Here is a 23,114-nt window from a genome sequence, read left to right on the forward strand (position 1 = left end):
TGTCAAACCTATGTAGAATCTATGTAACCTTTTGATGTAGATTCTACATAGGCCTTTTGACATACATTCTACATAATAAATGCATAGGCCTTTCTACATAGGCCATTTGATATCAAAACTATGTAGAATTTATGTAGGCCTTTTGATGTAGATTCTACATAAGCTTTCTAACATACATTCTAGATAATAAATGCATAGGCCTTTCTACATAGGCCATGTGATATCAAAACTATGTAGAAATTATGTAGGCCTTTTGATGTAGATTCTACATAGGCTTTTTGACATACATTCTAGATAATAAATGCATAGGCCTTTTTACATAGGCCATGTGATATCAAAACTATGTAGAAATTATGTAGGCCTTTTGATGTAGATTCTACATAGGCTTTTTGACATACATTCTAGATAATAAATGCATAGGCCTTTTTACATAGGCCATGTGATATCAAAACTATGTAGAAATTATGTAGGCCTTTTGATGTAGATTCTACATAGGCTTTTTGACATACATTCTAGATAATAAATGCATAGGCCTTTTTACATAGGCCATGTGATATCAAAACTATGTAGAAATTATGTAGGCCTTTTGATGTAGATTCTACATAAGCTTTCTAACATACATTCTAGGTTTGAAATGCATAGGCCTTTCTACGTAGGCCATTTGATATCAAAACTATGTAGAATTTATTTAGGCCTTTCGATGTAGGATCTGTATAGGCCTTTTAACATACATTCTATGTAGAAAAAATATCTGCATTTCTATATAGGCCTTAAAATGTAATAACTACATAGCATATACGCAGGCTTGTTTATGTAGGATTTTTATAAGACACATGACATAGGATTGAGATTGTTTTCCTGCAGGTCATTCAATGTAGGTCGTAGGACATAACATATTTTATGTAGAATAGGTCTTTTTATATAGGTGCTTATATTAGAAATATTTTTGAGTCACTTATTTTAAAATTTCAAATTATATTAAAAATTATTTATTAAATTTATTATTTATTTATTAAATTATTAATTTATTATTATTATTTTATTATTATTATTAATTTATTAAATTTGGATTTATTAAAAATTACAAATTGATACTCTGCATGTTTGATATTATTGAACATTTAAGTCATTTTACGTTTTAATATTATTTAAAATAATAATTATACGTTAAAACAAGATTTTTGTTTCATAATGACATTATATTATTGTCATAATTTTTTATGCATAATAATTATTTTATTTGTAAACAAATAATACTAATATAAAATTTTGTTATCCATTTTTAATATAAATCAATATTAATTCAATATAAAGTACTTGCGTACTTGCTGTATTTTATTGTGACTATATAGCGCTATACTTATAATAGTTCTACTGCGTTGCTTTGTAAGAGAACATCTACGCTACTCCACTTGTTTCTTAACTTTGTACGGAACCTTCATAGCCTCCCTTGGTCGAGCGCGTTAAGGCGCCGCTCCCAATGGTTGTAGGCTCCCCTCCCCAGACCCAATTGCACACACAACACTATAGAGTAGAGGGCTCAAATCTCACCTACCATTGTATAGGAAAATCCCGCAAAAATATAAAAGGTACTTTTTTTTATTGAATTTATATTGTTTAGATTATATTGAAATAAACTACTAATTTTCCTGATTTTTTAAATAATAATTTAATTATTAATTAATGAAAATATGCCTTTCAATGTAGGCTCTACGTATGTTAGCCTACGTAGATTGGATGTAGCCAAGCGTTACATTCTTGTGTAGATCCTACATCATCTGGCCTATATACAAGCTAGTATAAAAGTCCTACATAGGTCCTACATCTCGTGGCCTATGTACACCGTATGTAGCCAAGCGTTACATTTCTATGTAGACAGTATGTCAAAAAAAAGTCGCAGGCCTATGTCGCCAGGTAGGCCAACCGTCATAGGTCCTATATAATGTCGACTTTAATTTTTATTCGGGTAATCAATTATTATGGCATCACAAATCGCATGTATTTTCTTCTTACAATTCAAATAATTTTTAGGTTATACACATTATTGTTTAAATATATTAACGTCTATTTAAATAATTTTGAGGTTATGAATTTAAAAATTAATGGCTTCTTATATTTTTCACATAGAAAAATTTATAAAAATAGATTCACTTACATAAGAATTAAAATCGATTAAAATTTATTTATATCCAAAAAATTGTAAATTGTACAATATATACAGCATTTTATATTTATTTCATTTTTAGATCTTATACACTGAAAAAAGGTGTTTTATTCAAATAATTGGTTATTATTTGATTATTATCAAAATAAATATTTACTTGAACAAAATAATTTTTATTTAAATTAAATAAACTTTATTTGAATCAATAATTTCTGTATTTGTAATAAATATTCACTTTTTACATTTCACATTCCACTATTTACATTTCGGATTTCACATTCCACTACTTATATTTCGCATTTCATTATTTACATTCCGCATTTCACTTTCCACATTCCGAATTCCAGTTTTCATATTCGGAATGTGAAAAATGGAATATGAAATGTAAAAAATTTAATGTGGAATATGAAAAGTAAAATTCGGAATATGAAATGCGAAATGTAAAAAATGGAATGTGAAATAGTTACATAATCAATTCAATTTCTGGTAGGATTTCTATAAATTTACACCAAATTAAGAAAAAAAGATTCGAAATTAATTATATATAGAAAGAATATTCATAATCTTTATAAATTTATAAAAAAAATATTGTTAAGAAATATTTCACTATATTTACCGATTGAAATTTCTCTGGAAAAATATATGCGATTGGTATCAAGAGAAGAGTGGTTTCTGTGATCAACTTGCAAATTATAAAAAAAAATCTAATATATACTTGGCATAGTTGCGTGATAACCGAAGGCTACCTACTGTGCTACAGGCTATCAAGAGCGGCCTGACACACCCGTATAAAATAGTAATGAAGGATATAGAGAGATACGAAGGCTCAGTTTTTCCCTCCAAGGAAGTCAGTTCATATTTAAATATTATATATAAATATATAAATGATCGTCAATGCAACTTGGCAACATATCGTCACTCACAAACGGCTTTGAAATAAATAAATTTTAATTCTTCGATTATAAATTCTTATAAATTCTTGCACACATTTTTGTAAAAAATGCAGATGTTATCTTTATATGAAAAATTAACTATTGCAGCAATGTCACATTACTGCGCCAGTATAGTGAATTCTGTCAATTTTTGGTAGGAATGTATATATAGTTAAGTTATATATGTGCTACTAAAAGTCACCTAAAAAAAAAACTAAATGCTTTATGATGAAACGTAAAAATTTTATGATGTTAATTATATGTGTCAAATGTACTACTAATAGTTTTAAAAGAAATTGAGGAAGACGAAAATGACCAAATGTCACTCAATAGAAGGGACAGTTTTGTCCCTATGCAATTAGCCATTCGCTACCACCCTATACGCGGCACTATTGGAAAATTCTGACAAAATGGGGAAGTAGTTTATCTTCGTAAGGAAGGCTTCTAAATTTTATATATATACGGAACTAAAAGAACACCGGTAGTCAAAAGTGACATTTTTGGGGTGAAAAAAGGACTTTCCCATAAAGTGCTATAGCTTCTTTTCAAAGACAAAAAAAAACCACTAAACCCCTCCTAACAGATGTACAACTGACACTACGTCATTAAATAATTTCTAATAAAGGAAACCTGTTCAAATTTGTGGTTCCTTAAATCCATCAAATTTCGCCGTCCTCAGAATTTCTTTTTTAGACAAATATATATACTTTCTTATCAAATATAGATGTAAAATAATTGAAAATTAAGAAAAATTGTTTTTTTCGTGTTTTAATTTTTAGCATATTAATTATAATTTATTTTGTTTAATTCAAACTTCCATTGAACAATTGAATTAAAATGTTATATTTTTTTATAACATTGTTTCAAAATTATTCAAGAGTGTCACATTTTATTTAAAAATTAATTTAAGTATAATATATTAGTCCATCCTTACATCGAAAAAAATAAAATCTCAAAATGAGAAGAATATTCTGTTTAAAAATTAATTTTACATATTATTTTTCGATATATGAATACCTATTCATAAAAAAAATGATTTTTTTTCTTTATTTTAGAATATTTTTGATTAAAAGATAACTTTTAATCATTCATCTTTTAATTGAAATTATCTTTTTGATTTAAGATTTTTTTGTTTAGAAAAAGTAACGATTTTTCATAAACAAATTAAATTTTTTTAAATTTGGGCCCGATTTTTTTTTTTAATTTTACACACATAAAAATAATACGAAAATTTTGTAATAAGTTTTGGAGTGGGCCTGATGATCCTTTTGTTAATATAATTTGTTTTAAAAAAATTTTTACTTTTTTTTGTTTTTTATTTTTTGAAATGAAAAGTGTTTTGGTAGGATCTTTTAGTAAACTCATAGAAAATAGCAAATTAAAATACATTTTATTTTGAAAAAAAAAGGAAAAATTTTTTTTTAAACAAATTATATAAACAAAAGGATTATCAGGCCCACTCCAAAACTTATTACAAAGTTTTCTTAATATTTTCATGTGTGTAAAAATAAAAAAAAAAATTGGTCCCTTTTAAAAAATTTTGAAAGTCGATGAAAATTTTTTTTGTATCGGGTGGTCATAATTCCTAAATTTAATACATTTATAGAGTTAGATGTCATTAAAATTAGGTGTATTTTTAAAAAACTCGAAAAAATCAGATTTTTAAAAATTCATAACTCAAAAATTTGAGCACTTATAAAAAAATTAAAAAATACATAAACCTTTTTTTTCTATAAAGATCGAAAAAATATATATTTATAGAATTTAAAATGTCATAGGTAAATTTCACGTGGAATCGCCCATATGTATTATATTTTTAAGAGATTAAGAAAGTGATTTAGTGTTTCATTTTTCACTCTTCCAATAATAATCGAAAAAAAAATTATTTTTTATATTAGATAAATTATATTAAAAATGATATTGATATTTAAAATTAACATTTGCTATGAATTACATATTATTACAATTTGATGATTTATTTTATTGTTAATTAACATTCAATTTTAATTTTAAATGTAACTAATACTTTGATTAATACAACACTGAAAAAAGGGCTTGGTATTGACAACCAAACGTTTGGTTGTTATTTAAGCAACCAAAATTTTTTTGTTGAATCAACAAAATTTTAATTGTCTCAATCAAAATTTGTTTGACACAACCAAAATTAGAAAAGAAGGATTTTTGTTGCCCTAACTAAAGTTTGATTGGGACAACCAAAATTTTGTTGATTCAACAAAAAAAAATTTGGTTGCTTATATACCAACCAAACGTTTGGTTGTCAATACCAAATCCTTTTTTCAGTGAAATGTTTATATTTATGTATACTTTTAAGGGTGACAAACATATACTCATTTAATAAATACTATAATAAAACACTTTAAATAATTAGTGTTTTAAATCAAGGAATTAAAGAAAGCGTAAATTAAAGCGTAAAACAAGTTAGTAGAATTTTAAATTATGAGAAATTTCCTTCAAATAATATATATTATCTTTTATATGATTTAAACACTGTAAATATTTACTAAAAAAAGGCAAAAGATGGAAATAGAGAAGGAAATTTACACTACTCAATTGATGATTTGCCATATTTTGTAGAATGCATTTTTTCTTTCATGAACTTTGGATTCCCAATAAATCAATCATTGACCTCCTGCCTCTCTTATATTCACATCAATTCTTTGTTCTTCATTTTTTAATATTTTATATATATATATCTTAAGAAAGAAGCTATAGCATTTTTTTCTTTTATCATGAATCATTAGTCATCAATTTTTCACGCAGTATACAGTTGGATTTAAAAAGTTTCAAAAGACACAATCTCATTCACTAGTGATGAAATGCCGACAACATAACGTGTAATAAAGTTTCTTATATAGGTACAATGTATATATATAATCAATATTTTATTGCATTCTATCATTTTAGCAATTGTCTTTTAACTTCTTTTTTGTGATAAAAAAGTTTTTATATAATATGCAATTGAAGCACTGTAAATTTAAAACATATTTTTTTAATTTAAAATATATATTTTTTTAAATTAAAAATTTTTTTTTATTATTTGTTTTTAATCATTTGATGTTTACAGTTGATATGTTCCAAATTTATACAGAAAAAAGTAACCTATATACACGGTGTTCTATGAATGTACAACTGCAAAAGTGGTGGCTTTGCTAAATATAGGAAAAAGGTTTTGGCCGAGAACACGATAATACAGTATAGATTGTAGAACAATGTTTGCTGGCAACGCCCACCAAACTTTTACTGCCGAGCAGCAGTAAAGAACAAAAATTATGATCGGAGCTTGTCACTGCTCCAGGCACTGCGAAACTCACGTCCTATGCAAGAGGTGACCGTTGCTTCAAAGTAAAAAAATAAATAAAAGTATATATATACATATATGTATACAAGTTAGTGGAAGTTAAAAAAAAAAGACGAATCGTAGTTCAACGAGAGAAAGTTTTCAGATTAACTAATTATACCTATATATATATGGAGAAAAATATACTACTTTATATACCCTTAAGAAGCAATAAACTCAATTTAGGCATTTTGCCGACTGCAGAAGAGTGGATTTCATAAATGGCTACGATATTCAACAAGTTTTTTCATTAATTGAAAAAAAAACAATATAAAATTAAAAAAATTACAAATTTTTTTTTTTATCAAAATGAAAATTGTTTTTAATTATACAATATTTTAAAAAGGTTTCAAGTAGAACATATTTAAATTTTATTAAAATTCAAAGAATAGTTTCACAGTTTTCTTGTGTATATCAAATTGATACAAGAATTAAGATCAACTCATGCAACGTTTTCAATCAATATAAGGTATCAAATTGATCCAAATATTTGGATCATTTTCAAGAAATGATCCAGAATATGGGATCATTTTTTGATACCTGAATTGGTATCAAAGTATAACTGTCATGGCTGGCATGCTCTTATTGACAAGTTTATTAATTAATTTATTCACTGCACTGAATATTCAGATATTAAAAATACTTTTATTATGAATTTTAAGAAAGAGAGAAGCGAAAACTTATAAATTGCGAGCAATTAAATAAGAAAAAATTTATTTCGAAATAAAATGAAATACACTAACCTTTATTTATGTTTATCACATAAGATTTAAGTTAAGTTCATAAACACAACACTTGAAAATTTTTAATTATTTTTGTGGTTCAAATAATTATCAATAATTTATTTATTATAAATGAACAAAATTTAAGCAATGCACGCTTGATAAAAATTTCTAATGCGTTGTCAATTAATGCAATTAATAATTTCCTATTACACAATATCATATTCGACATATATGACATTTGTAAACAAACAGGGTTGGGAAACAAGAGCCCAAAATATGTTCGTCCAAAGCAGAGTTGGGTAGGATTCTGTTTCACGGGTTAACGCACATGTAATTTTGAAATAGGGAAAAACTGAATAATTATTTTTTAATAGTTTTGTTAAAAATAATTTGAACTGTAAAAATAATGAAAAAAATTCAAATGTTGCGATCTTTGTTCAGACAAATGAAAATTCTATTAATTAGAAATTCTGATAAGAGTGTCGAACGTTGTCTTGACCAAAAACATGAAAAACTATAGTCTGTTTCACGTTCACCTCTTAATTGCAATGTTTTAACTAATGAAATTTAATGTTTAATGTTAAAATTAAATCTTTAATGTTAATTTAAATTTAATGTTTCAATCAATGAAACTAAACTATACTTTTATAAACAGATTGAGAAGCTTTTCGTGATAACTGAGCGCTCATAGTGAGAATTTGGAAAATGCATACACTTTCTGAAAATTATTGTTGGACATAATTTCAATCCTACCCAACTCTGCTTTGGACGAACATATTTTGGGCTCTTGTTTCCCATCCCTGTTTGTTTACAAATGTCATATATGTCGATTATGATATTGTGTAATAGGAAATTATTAATTGCATTAATTGACAACGCATTAGAAATATTTATCAAGCGTGCATTGCTTAAATTTTGTTCATTTATAATAAATAAATTATTGATAATTATTTGAACCATAAAAATAATTAAAAATTTTCAAGTGTTGTGATTGTGAACTTAACTTAAATCTTATGTGATAAACATAAATAAAGGTTAGTGTATTTCATTTTATTTCGAAATAAATTTTTTCTTATTTCGCTTCTCTCTTTCTTAAAATTCATAATAAAAGTATTTTTAATATCAGAATATTCAGTGCAGTGAATAAATTAATTAATAAACTTGTCAATAAGAGCATGCCAGCCATGACAGTTATACTTTGATACCAATTCATAGGTATCAAAAAATGATCCCATATTCTGGATCATTTCTTGAAAATGATCCAAATATTTGGATCGAACTTATATCGAATCAAAACGTTGCATTCCAAAATGATACCATCAAGTTTACAGTGTTCGTAAATATTAACATTTTTAAAAAAAATCCTATATACGTTTAGGTTTTCCCGAAATGTCGACTTCCTGAGGCGCATGATTTTTCTCAAAAATTAAAAAAGTCGAAAATTTAATTGTTCGAATTACTTTAAGTCGATATTTTATTTGATCGAAATTCTAAATGATCGACATTTTATTTGTTCGATATTCTAACATAGAAAGGAAACTCGTATAGCTAAAAAAGTGTCAAGCTTTTAAAATATCGATCAAATTAAATTTCGAAAGATTTAAAATTTGATGCTTCTAAATTTCTAACATTTAGAATATCCAATAAATGAAATGTCGATCATTTAGAATTTCGACCAAATGAAATATCGACTTAATAAAATGTCGATCATTTAGAATTTGGACCAAATAAAATATCGACTTAAAGTAATTCGATCAATTAAATTTCCGACTTTTTTAATTTTTAGGAAAAATCATGCCCCTCGACTTCCTCGAGTGGACGTTTTTTGGGGAAGCTCAATTTTCTCCAAGATATGAACATAACCTCAAAAATTAGGCTAGTTCAAAAGTCAGGAAACAAAAACTTTTTTCTTATTAAACTAATCTAAGTTTTAAGGTTATGTTATCATAAAAAATATAGTTATTTCACTATTTATACGATATCTTAAGAAAAGGAAATTTCATGATTTCACTTTGTGAATAAACAAATTTAAAAAATAATTAATATAAATTTTATATACTTATTAAATGAAGTTTTACACAATAGATTATTATTATTATTTAATAGGAATAACTACAATGACAGAAATTATCTGTGTATATTAAAAGCAAACAAAGCTACTTGACTTTTATATAATTTATAAATAGATACAATCAACCCTTACATACTGACGAATTGCCGGAATTTTCCCACTCTTTGAACATTACACATTGTCGAGATATAAGCCACACCTCTCGGATCAAACGTGAATATTTTCAGATGTATGTACTTTGAATTTGGAACAGTGGGTTAGAATTTAGATTAAAAATAATAGAATATTATTTAGAACAATTTATGGAATAAAAATAAATAATTTGAATAAATATTATTTTAATTGGTAATTAATTAATTAATAATGTTTTAACTAAATAAAACCATGCTTTTCGATTTTTATTCTATTATTATTTATTTTTTTTTTTTAATTTTTTGGCATTGAAACCTACATGAAAAACCCAATAAAAACCCCTATTGACAAGTTAAAATCCATAAAGTTTTGTATAGGTTATACGGATTTGAAAATAACAGTATATAGTATTACCTAATAACATAAAACACAAAACACCCTGCACTTTTTATAATTTTTTTTAAAAATAAAGCGTTTAAATTTTTAGATTTCGTTACTTTCATATATAGGACAAAAATTTACCAAAATATCAACTTAATTCCAAAACTTTTTTTGGGGGTGGCTTTTCTCAGAGAATGCCTCATATAATAATTAGATGTTATTGTTTTTATTTGAAAGTAATAATTGAAATTTTTCTACAGTTTTTAATCAATTTTCAAGGGAGAATATTTACAATCATCATTTTAAAATACATTAAAGGAAGGCACCACAACCAATTTTGACCCACTTTAAATTTAAATTATTAAACGAGGTTATATATTTTTCTTGCATTATTTGGATTCTAAAAACATATAAGGAGGTCAAAAAATGAAAATTTTAACTTTTGACCATTTCAGAATTTTTATTTTTTGAAAAAAATTAATATTTTTGAAAATCTATGCGAGAGATCCCTGGGATATACTTAGGATATCCAAACCGCCAGAAGCAAATGGATATCCATAGGATGTCCCAGGAATATCCTTAAATATCCGGTACTGTATGGGTTTTATCACCTTTCAAATGTTTTTTTAATGTATTGCTTAAAATTTTTTTCCACTCACCTTGTGAAATATTCCATTAATGAGTAATTAAAGAAGAACAAAATTTTCTTATTTCTCGGTTCAAGTGATTATATAAAAATTTGAACGGATATAAATTTGGTGTCTGCGGTGGACACTTCATCACTTCTACTACTTTTTTCCAAGATTATTATAACATAATTTTTACAAATTTTATCAAAGTGTATTTTGGATCATTGTCTTCTTGAACGATATAAAGTTTATCTCTTTATTATATAAATTATACAAATTAAAAAAAATATATGTATATAATTAAAATAAATTAAATTAAGAGTGTTGAACGATCTCTGAAAAACGGCATTGAGTGTAAAAATGATAAACATTGATTTTTAAATAATTTTTTCTTGAAACGCGTACACTTTTTACAAAATCGAACAAAACACCAAGGATCCTTATCTTATAAATTTCCTAAATCCGAAAAATTGTGCTAATCCGCACACAAAAACGCGAGTGAAAAACGAAAAGTAGGAAAGTAATATAACGATAAGTTCATTACGTTCTGCCGTCGTCAGATGGCAGAAGCATGCAGGGAGCACAACGTTGCAGCTGTCAGTATATTACTTTCCTACTTTTCGTTTTTCACTCACGTTTTTGTATGGATTAGCCCAATTTTTCGGATTTAGGAAATTTATAAGATAAGGATCCTTGGTGTTTTGGCCGATTTTGTGCGTTTCAGGTAAATACCCCAGCTGTTATCGTCGCACCTTTGCTTCAGTAATCGTCACATAAGTAATTTAAGAATTTAAAGCAATGCAATGAAATAATTATTGGAATAATATATTATTTGTATAAAAAAAATTGAAAAAACATCATCTTTATTTCTTTTTAAAACTATATTTTTTGTCATTTTTAACCAGACTGACGATAATAAATGCAGTGCCAATATCTATGGGGCATTTATCTATAATGAATCGTTAAGAAATTTTAAACTTTTGTTTAATGTATAAAATGAAAAAAATCAAGAATGAAATTTAATTTATTACTTAAAATTTTAAATAAATATTAGGTATAAAGAAATATTTAAATTTTTATACCTATTACTTTTGCTTCCTCATGAGGAAGCTTTGCATTCGTGACGTTTTTCGATTTTTTAAAATTGGGCTATATGGACTCATTTTCATCTAGAAATAATATATATGAAGTCCTGAGCAAATATCCAGATGTATATGTGTGTGTATGTCACAAAATATTGTGTACAAATTATCTCAGAAACGTTTTAACGGATTGTCCTGAAATTTTGTATGCTTATTGTAATCATTAATACCCAAAATCTGACACAAGGATTTCCGAATATATTCACATTTTATTTTTACAATTTGTTCAAAATTAAAAAAAAAAAATTTTTTTCAAAATATTTTTTTTTTGTAAATTTAATTTTGTTTAGTAAAAAAACTTATTTCTTGCATTAAAACGAGTCGATTAACCTATATAAAGTTCATATTTTACTGAAATCTATATAGATTAAATCATTTTTTTGAATTTTTGAAAATAATAGTTTTTTGTATTTTTTGAAATAACTTTTTCTGATATAAAAATTTTAATTAATTCTTGTCAAAATTGTATTCCTGGCATAAAAACGAATTGATTGAGGTATACAAAGTTTACATTTTACTAATATTTATAAAATTGATCGCTATTTTAGTTGTAATCATTCTTTAAATCTTGAATACAAGTGTATCATGATGAGGAAGCTAAATGATCATGAAATGAACACCTATAGTCTTTCTTGATGTATAACAACGTTCTTTGATTTTTATAACCTTCTTTTTGAAGATTTCTTCAATGTTAAAATTAAATATATTTAAAGTGATTTATTTTTTCTTTTTCTGGTTGTTTCAGTTTTTTAATTTAATACACATGGAAGTACCTATATGTTTGCATTTATTGTAAAAAGAATTTTTTTTAAGTTTTTTCAAAAAAAAGTTTGAGTAAAGAGAAGCGACAAATACGGGGCATATATTATGATTAATATGTTATAGGAGAGTAGAAGAAATGGAAGGGGAATATTAGAAAGAGGGGTTCGATGCCAATAAGTAATAGAATAAATATATAAAATGGTCAGTTAGCTTTCTCGTTCTTCGTAATTTACTTTGTCGCATGCTCTCAATTTTATTTTATTTGATAAACATATATATATATATATATATATATATATATATATATATATATCATTCAATAGTATGTAAATTTTTTTATCAATATTAACAATATTGATGACAATTATTATTACTTAAAATTATTTCATGGAAATATTAAACAATTTCATTGAAAAAATTTTTTTTCAACTTAATAAATTTAATTTTCAATATTGGTTTTTTTTACTCCTACTGTGATCAAAATAAGTTTCTAAAAATATTAAAGCAAAAAAAAATTGTTTCTTAAAGTTATAAACAATATTAAAACTTTTTGCTGTCTTAAATAAAAAAAAAATTTTCTCGAGATCCAGTTGACAAATTTAAAAAAATAGGTTTTTCTCGTCTTGGAACGTATAGTATTTAAAAATATATATTTTTTTAATTTTTTATTTATACAGTTTTCTAAATTGTTTATCCTTTTAATTTTATTTATTTAAAAAACAAATAATTTCTGGAAATTATTCAAATAATATGCGGATCAAACTGATACCATATTTAATATGGATATATAAAAACGTTGCATATAATTTGGTTTAAATTTTAGGATCATAAATATTGATATCTTCAAGAAATGGTGCAAAAAATTTCTTATAAAATTCAAAATTTACCCCTTTTTTGAAAATCAAGAATTTAAAAAAAAAAATTTTAAGGGTATGTGGGAACCTCCCACGTGACCTAGTATGGAAAAATGTGTTTTGGTAGTATACATCTTACTCTAAACTGAAAAAAGATTTTTGTCTACAATTTTGAGGGATGATAGATTATAGGGTACAAGGAATCTCGCTGTTCTCAGAAAAATACATAATTTTGCGTTAAATTATTAAAAAATGAATCATTTCTCCATAATTTTAACCGGGAATTATTTTTTATTTCCGAGAAAGTTTCATTTTCACTACAAAAAAATTGAGATGTCCTTTTTTGTTATTTTCGAAATATTAATTAATTATTTATTTCAAACATAAACGGGTTTCAAATAAACCCTTTCGTATACAAAGTACTTATAACAATAGTGACATAGAGATAGTCATATGAATATGCCCATATAACTAGAGGTGAGTAGTATAATGCTAGGTTAAGCTATATGATGTTTAATGTAAATCAAAGACAGAATCAATTATACAGTAGTTGTCGTAGACTGGAAATAAGTCTAGGTAACGATATATGCATCAAAAAAATTTAGCGTGTCAGTAACAGCGTTTGCCACCCTGCTTAATCTAACTATACCAAAGACTTATTTGCATAATTTGTTCTATATGAAATTTTACAGCGAATAGTGAGATATATCTAGATGATCTGATTGGTACAGAAAAATTAATCATTGACAGAAGTTGTGATTCGTAATAAATCATCGTAGTTGTGTTCTAAGTATATAATTGAAAGGCAAGTTTAACTGTCTTGCTGCAAATCGAAGAAAACGGTTTTGAACACGCTCGAGTCATTATTAATAAATAAGTATAATAAGCTAACCAAATAATAATACTGATGCATATTGTAGTATATACTCATAACAAAAGCAAAAAACAATATTTTGAGAGTGCGTTCTTTACGAAAGAAGGTTCTGCATTTCTATGACAAAACCAAGTGATATCTAAGTGCTCTACTTATAAGATCTGATGAGATGTGAATGTTGAACCACCCAAGTATGATCCCTTAGAAAAAAAATATGTTTAAATTGCGTCGATTTGCACCCCCTCCTCCATCTTCAATAAAAAAAAACAAACATTAACCCCTTAACTGCTGATGACGACAATTTTGTGCGTCAAATCTTCCCCATCGCAGTTAAGGGGTTAAAAAAAAGACCGATCTTAAAAAAAAGTCAAAAAAATTCTTGATTTTCAAAAAAAGAGTCAAATTTTGAATTTTTTGCACCATTCGAAAGAGCAGGAAAAAAACTTTCGAAAAAAAACATATAAACTTTTTTTCATCTTTCTGTTTAAAAGAAGAATTCACTAGGTATATTTAAATTTTTCAAAAAAATTCAACCCCTTTCTTTTCCTACAGTTTTTGAAAAAACCTAACAATACGATCCGATCAACTTTTTTTTTCACTTAGTACGCTATACAGGAATTTTACAACCATATATATATATATATATATATATATATATATATATATATATATATATACACGGAGAAAAATGGAAAAACGAATAAAGTAACTTTTACTACTTTAAAAGTAAAATTGGACCTGTCCGAAGTTTCTGCGCATCTCTGGCAACTTTTACTCGAAAAATAGTAAAATTGACTATTTCTGTAGTAAATTTTACTGTTTCCGTAGTAATTTTTACTATTTCTGAAGTAAATTTTACTATTTTTGGAGTAAAAGTTGCCAGAGATGCGCAGAAACTTCGGACAGGTCCAATTTTACTTTTAAAGTAGTAAAAGTTACTTTTTCTTTTTTTCCGTGTATATATACAAGATAACATAACTTAATTAATAAAAAATATTTTTTAACAATATATTAGAAGGGACACTGGTTTTATACCCGGAAATAAATACCTTTAAAAAAATGATTTATTTGACATTTAATAAATAATTAATAAAATAATTATCAAAATATCCAATAGAAGAACAGATATTAAAAATTTTAAGAAAAAAATTTTAAACTGACAAAAATTATTTATTGTATTTAATTTATTTATTTGTATATATTAAAAAAAAATTTTAAATAAACCAATTTAAATGAATCAATTATTTTCTTTAAAAAGTAATTCCAAAACATTTTTTAAATATTGATATTTGTTAAAAAGTTTCACATTTCTTAAACAAATAAAAATATTTAAAAATCGGTGCATTTGTATAAAAACCCCTGTGTAGTGAAGATTTTAAGAATTATTTTCTGAAAAAAATAAGCCATGATTCATATTTAAATCAGATCATTTACAATTTTTTTTAAAGAAGAGCGATATATGAAGAAAATTTTAATGATATGAAAAATATCTAAATGTGACGTCAAACGAGAAAAGAGACCTATCCCCGAAATAACAGTAGGCTCAGTTTTCCGTGCACTGTACACGGAAAACTAAGCCTAATGTTAATTTCGGGGATACGTCCCTTTTCTCGTGCGGCGTCACAAATAAACAATTTTTGTAAAGTTAAAAATTTTTTTTTTAAACTTTGTATCTGTTCTTCCAATGGATATTATAATAATATTTAAAATTTTTAAATGTCAAATAAATATTTTTTCTGTAGGTCTGAATTCCCGGGTATAAACGTTCATAAAAAATTTGTATATATACCTTTGTTAATTTTTTTATTTGTATTTCTAAATTTTATGAAAATGAAATTTTTTTAAAATTCTTTTTCTACTTAAAAAAAATAATTTCATCAATAATAGGAGAATATTGCGTGTTATATTTATACTTCAACATCTTCATTTTAACCCTTTCCCTGCATATAGCCACAATTAACTTAAAGAAAGTTAATAAAAACTTATGAAATATTCCTAAAACTTGTTACAAGGGAGTTTTCGGGATCGCTGATTACGAATCTGATATCAGATTTTTAAAATTCAAAATGACGTATGTTGGATCAAACTTTTATTAAAATGGACAGATTTTCATGAAATTTTATATTATATTTTTAGAATTCTAAATCTATAAATATGATATGAAAATTCAATAATTCGAAAAAGTCAAAATGGCGGATCCAGTATGGCAAGTTAAAATTAAGAAAAATGAACGGATTTTTATGAAATTTGTTATACAGTCAATCCTCCACAATGACGTTTTTCACAATGACGGATCCTTCAAAATGACGGTTCGATTTAGTTTGAAACTCCTCCGCAATGATGGATGGCGTAACATGATTTAAGCAAATTTCAGTGCAATATTCTTTGGGAGTTAAGAAATGAAAAATAATCAAAGATGATTATATATTCCCCTAAAGCACCGAAACTTTCCTATAGATTTCCTAAAGATTTATTTGAAATGTTTGGAATATTTAATTGCAATGTTTAGTGAAAATTGTGTAAAGATTTAAATGTCTTACTTGAATAAATGTTTGCACGAAACTTTCCTGAACATTTATTTAATCGGGACATTTGAATATTTACACAATATTCACTAAACATTGCAATTAAATATTCCGAACATTTCAAATAAATCTTTAGGAAATCTTTAGGAAAGTTTCGGTGCTGTGGGGGTTATTTAATTCTTATTATATTTAATAATTTTAATGATAACTTATTATTTCAACTAATATAAAAATATTGATAAATAAATAGTAGTTAAATTCAATTATGTCATTCATATATTCTGATAATATTTAATAATTTAAATAATTTTTTTATATACTAACAATTAATATTATTATTATGTGAACAATAAAACGGGAAATTTTATAAATTTTTATCAATATTTTAATTATAAAAATAATAATAAATTATTTAATTAATTATTATTATAATAATTAGTATGTTTTAATAAAGAACGTTTATTAAATTTTACTACGAAAAGTCCCCCAGTGTGTTCCAAACAAAATATATGTACAGGGACAGCCCTGGAAAAGTAGTCGGGGGACGTATAGGCACCCGTCAAAGTAAAGGATGAGAGAAGGGGAAATTTTAGGCAAATCCGTCATTGTGGAGGATTGACTGTATATTTGAATGTTTTTGGGTCTTTGAATCCAAATATATCAAAATTTTATAATTATATATAACTCGACAACCGATTGACCGATTTCAAAAATTTGTATTGCATTCTCTTCTGTCGAATTTTCTTTAGCGGCTAAACTGCGAATTAACTTTTAAAACTAGCAAAATTAAAAAAAATAACAAGGTTTTGAAATTAAAAATCCGGAAGAACGTCATTTTTTGATGTTAAATTTTATATTTACAGAAAGTATAAAAAAACGTATAAAAAACATTAAAACATATAATAAACATAATATAAAATGTATTACGCAGTAAAACCCCGTTTATCCGAGGTCTCGATTATCCGAGGTGGTGTCCCATCAGTATAGTAAATTCTGCATTATCCGAGTCTAGTCCGCGTCATTTGAGTTATTTTTAATTTTAGTTTTTTATAAATATGAGTTTATTTTAAATAAATTCAAATTGTTTAAATTATTATGGAATATATAGAATATTATTTACCCGTTTGTAATAAATAATAATTTTTTAAACAATAATAATGTTAAATTGTAATAAATATTTAACAATTCGGATCACTGTAAAATCAAAGGTATTAATTTAATACCGACTTTAGGTACTAAATTGTCATTTGGTTCTATTTTGATACCTAAAATCGGTACTATTTTAGTACTTATTTCTTTTTACAGTGATTAACCGAGTTTTCGCCTTATTCGAGGTAGGACCGGTCCACATTAGCTCGAATAACCGGAGTCCTACTGTATTTATAAAAAGAATGATAAATTTTTACTCTAAATAATAAATATAACAAAGTGACTTTTCAACCCCATACCATGTCGTGCCTCTTGAAATGTTTTCGTAATACTCGTTTAACTCAATCCTTTCATAAAATACGAAAAAATGTTCAAAAAGGATTTTGAAGCATAAGAAGTAAGTTGAAACTATAGTTGGAAATTTGAAAAAAATGAAAAAATACCGATTTTATAACGTAAAAAGTAGAATAAGTGTTTAGTTCAATCTACTCTTTAGCCGCTAATGAAAATTGCACAAAAGAGAATGCAAGAAAAATTTTTGATTTCGGTCAATTGGTTGTCCACATTATGGTGGCATAAATAATATATATACCCACTATAGAACGAAAATATTAATATTTTTTAAAATCATAACTTAATTTTTTTATTATCCTAAATATACATAAAAACATATAAAAAGAGTTAATTTACTATATATTTTGAAACTTATGAAAACAAATTTTTAAAAACCAATTTATGCGGTTTTAAAAATTTACAAGACCCCTTCAAATAAAATTTTCATTTTACACTGAAAAAAGAATTTTGGTTTCCAAAATAAAAAGTTTTTTTTTGTCTATATTTAACAAACAACATTTTTTGTTTCTAATTAAAATTAGAAAAGAAGTATTTTTGTTATAAAAATTTTGGTTGGGATAATAACCAAAAATTTAATTGATGGAACAAAAAATAAATGGTAGCTCAATTTTTAACCAAACGTTTATTTACTATCAAAACCAAACCCTTTTTTCACACACTAACTTAAAAAGTAAAAAATTTAAATTTAAAAGTATCAAATTGATACCATAAATATTTGATATAAATATTTGTATCAATTTGATATACTTATAAATTAGTGCGTGCGCAGAGTGTACATTAGGTATCAAGTGAAAAACTACATCCGAATGATAATGAAAATAATTTCTAAAAAATATTTTTGTCTCAAACAGCAGCTTATATGGTAATGAATTATTACTTATGATGATTAACTGCTGTCATTTTAGATGACTGATATTGAACCGAATAAGATATATGTTAAAGTGCGTTTAAGAGTAATAAAAGTATATAATAATGAATCGTAAAGAAAGTACTGTATACTATAAACATTATAGAAATGCATGTTTTCAACATCTGTTGGAGAAAGTTTCAGATTTACCAAGAAATTCCTGAGAGAAATATGTATCTCATAATTCCTCTGTCAAAATAATAATAATACGGATGCGTAGTAGAAGCTTTAAAGCGTAGTACTCCGCAGTTTCTTCGCAGCTTCCGGATTCAAGTGCATATAGTAAAGAGAGAGAGAGGAAAAGAGTGGCGAGATTCAGAGAGAGGTTGAGATGAAGGAAAGGGAGTAAGAGAGAAAGAGAGTTTTGATGGCGGTTGATCGGGTATGTAGGGTGGGTGGGTACGAGAACCCGAACACTAAAATTTCTGAAAGCTTGCCGCAGAGTAAGGATCCTAGATACCCCCGGCGGTGCGTGTCTATAATCCCAGGTATATAGAGGCACCAAGAACACCTCTGAGGGTGTTAGGGGGCTTCATTTGGGTTCGGTTAGAAATTGGTACGCCTCGTGGACACCATAATGGTCTCAGTTGCGCCAATCGTAACGTGGGACGTCACTTGTTGTCGATGGGGAACAAAATCGTCAGCCAATAGTTACCAGCTCCATCTCAACAGTGGGCGGGGATAAATGTAGCGCCACAACGGCCGTTGCGTGAACCGCACTGTTGAGTTCGGGGAGAGGCTCGGGCTTCATTATGTATCATTATACTGATCCGCGCCGCGCGGTGTACACTACAGTTACTGAGAAAGGCGCGCGTGTTTGTGATTTCTTAGTCTTCTTCGTCATTATATATATTTGTGCTAACAATTTTCCAATTGCCTTGACACTGCGCGCGTGAAAACAATTATGTCTGTAAAAGAAATATAAGTGTCTAATTTTCGTTGGATTTAATGCTAAGTGTTGTTCCCTTATTGTGGATTACTTGTCCCCAGGCATTTTCCGTCGGATTGAGAAAAGTGATGTGTGATTATTTGGATTTTATTTGGGAAATGCAGTTTTCTTTTTCTAGATGATATATAAGACATAAAGTGGAACGATTTCATGGAATGGGAATAGCGACGCGTGTGTGAAGTGTGAAGTGAGTTGAATTGTTATTGAGACCGTAATATATAATAGTGTTCTCTCACAAGCAGTATTAAATCTCGGGGAATTAATAATAGGAGAGTAAGAGATAGTGTTACCAAGTAGGGTGTACATGTTGTCATCAGACAAGTGTGCCCGCTGACCTGAGCGGATACCTGGCCCCAAAATTCGGGCCCCGTGGCGTGTGGAGGACTTTGGAGGTGAGGCGAGGGTGGCTGGGTGCGACTTTGTCGCGTCTAAGGTGGAGCGTCCGGGCAGCACGACGACGCTCAACTTCACGGACCTGGGGAGCCCATTCGGGGCGGGCGACCCCTGTCCGTCGAGTACCCCGACCCCGAACAGCATGTCGGGTGGTGGACCGTCGGGCGGAGGAGGCGGCGGTACCGGAGGCGGTGGTGGAGGTAGTGGTGGAGGCGGCGGCGGATCCGATATGGAGCAACACCTTCATCATTCTGGTTTAGGTTCGGTGACACCTGGTCCACCCGGTGGTACCGGGGGTGATAGTGCCTCCAGCACCCCAGTCTCCCAAAGTGGCAAGTCCGCTTTTATTGAACTTCAGCACAATAACCTTTACAATCCCGCTGGCCTCCGCGGCGGATATCCCGGAAGCCACAATGTCCCCAGTGCACATCAGTTTTCTCACCAAGTCAGTTCTCTCGGACATCAGGGCTCGGGACCCGGTAGTGGCAATCAACAGCATGCTGATGCCGGATTCCCCAGTCCTAGGTCGGCCCTAGCCGGATATCCGTTCGCGCCCATGCATCAGCACAACGCCTATGGATATCACCTGGGATCGTACGCACCCCAATGTCCCTCACCGCCCAAGGACGGTGAGTACCCCAACTGTATGTATTCGCAGCTTTTTTACTCTTATACTCTGTTATTACAATCGTATATATATATATATATATGTAATGCTTCAATTTACCCAATTGGGTTTTCACCGCACTCACTGTCATTGCAATAATAGCGAAAAAGTTACTTACATTTTTAACAAAATAGCCAAATCGAAAAAACATACACTGAATAAGACATTAAAGGGACGTGTTGATACATAGATACATTACACATTTAGATGTTTATCTCTATTTGTTAATTATCACGTATAACTTCGTGTAAATATTGATGATCATCAATTGGATCGTGGATCGGATTTCTGACCTATAAGAACATAGTCGAAGCAATGCGAATTTATTATTAATTTCAATGTGTTCACTGTAAAAAGTAGGCATCTTATTATAACGCTGCAAAAAGAAATAACTTATTTTAAGATGTTTTGGTAGCGTTTTTAAGACATATTCAGATATCTTGATGTCTTGAAAACGCTACCAAAACATCTTAAAATGAGATACTTCTTTTTGCAGTGAAGATATATATTGGTATACTTTTAAGATTTTTCTAAAAAGTTGTCAAAAACATATCTTAAAACACATTATGTTTATAATTTGTACTAAGATATGCGGTTACAGAAGATGTGTGAAAAGTGACAATGTATTTTAAAATACTTATTTTTGCAGTAAATTTTTATATTTCATTCTTATAAAAATGAAAATTATTTTATAACTTTTACGTTTTCTAATATATTAATTTTTAATCGTCGCCAAACTAATTTTTTTCTCAGTATCATTTTTATAAACGCACTGCAAAAAGTATTAAGCATATATTTTATAAGACATATCAATTTTAAGTTGCCAAAAAGTTATCAAAAATATTTTAAAATACGTATTAATTTTTAGAAAGTAAAATGGTTATAATAGAAGATGCGATATGTTTTTAAATATAAAAGTGAATATATTAAGATACTTCTTTTTAAAAATAGATGACCTATTGCTAAATAATGTTATTCTCCTTAAAAAATTGTACAGAAGTAGAAAAAATGTTTTCCTCTGGGTCATACTGACCCAGGGTGTTAACGGAAGGTTCAAATATAGCTTTAAAAATTATTTGGCCATTTCGCATTTGTTGTGAAAAGTTATTCATCCTCTTGTTTTTAATATAGTTTTATCGAATATGTAAATAATTTTCAAATTAAAAAGTTACTTAAACTTAAATATATTAAAGTATATAAAATATACGCGGTAATAATATAGTATATAAATAAACATTAAAACATTGTTCCAAATAATTCTTTGATAAGTGACCGTATATATTTACATAGAAAAAAATTTTGTTAATATATTTTTACATAATATTTTTAATCTTTATAAAGTGCATTATATGCCTACAACAGAAACAGGTGTCTTTGTGGTGGAATTTTTTTCATTTTTCAAATTATTATTAATCTTTTTTATTTTATGTAAAATACATATATATTTAAAGGTTAAATCACGTATGTTTAAAATTTTATTTAATTTGTTTAATTCAGAAATTCATGATAATAATTATTGATTGATTTTAACTAAAGTATAAAAAGTAATATATAAAAATTATATACATTATTTTCACAAATATACACACTCAGAGAAAAGTTTTGTGAATGTATAATTTTTTTTGTATCAGCTCCAATTTTTATTTTTTTTTTTTTTTGTTAATTTAAACAAAATTTGTTAGATACAAATAAATATTTGTTCTAAATAAATGTTTGCTTTATTTTAATAAATTTTTCAAAGAAAGAATTTCATTGAGCCAAATGAACTTTATTTGAAGTTTCATTAATTGTGCAGGTTGATTATTTGGTTTATTTTTTATTTTATTTTGTTGATCCAACAAAAATTTGGTTATTACAAACAAATTTTTTTTCTGAGTGTATACAATATGGCGGAAAGATTTTAAAATTTAAAAGAATGATCAAAAGTTTCACATACTTGAAATAGAAATATGTGTCAGTAGTAAAATGAATTTTCATTATATATTATTTTTTCAACTATTTTATAATAAAAAATAATATATTAATATATACGGATATTATAAATTATAAACTGTCACTATATGTGTATGATGCATTTTTATAGAACGTTATCTTGATTTTATGATTTTTTCTATCAATAAACTAGATAATAAAGTCCCTTGACAAA

At 27.2% G+C, this 23,114-nt stretch overlaps 1 protein-coding gene across 4 annotated transcripts in view; it reads left to right on the forward strand.

The window, feature by feature from the left end:
* Window positions 1-23,114, forward strand: part of LOC127279847 (homeotic protein distal-less) — an 88,992-nt gene that overhangs the window by 10,488 nt on the left and 55,390 nt on the right. Inside the window, exon 1 of one of the 4 annotated variants that reach the window (XM_051302472.1) lies at window positions 19,681-20,930. The exons of 1 other annotated variant lie outside the window; for it this stretch is intronic. In XM_051302472.1, the coding sequence (XP_051158429.1) occupies window positions 20,444-20,930 (487 nt within the window). In that variant the 5' untranslated portion in view covers window positions 19,681-20,443. Of the gene's footprint in view, window positions 1-19,680; window positions 20,946-23,114 lie in introns of those variants that run through there. 2 more of the 4 variants (XM_051302475.1, XM_051302474.1) reach the window with 2 other exon arrangements.

The sequence above is a fragment of the Leptopilina boulardi genome, unplaced genomic scaffold (assembly GCF_019393585.1).
Source record: "Leptopilina boulardi isolate dan_hultmark-lab unplaced genomic scaffold, ZJU_Lbou_2.1 LbouV2_223, whole genome shotgun sequence".
NCBI classification, from domain to species: Eukaryota; Metazoa; Arthropoda; class Insecta; order Hymenoptera; family Figitidae; genus Leptopilina; species Leptopilina boulardi.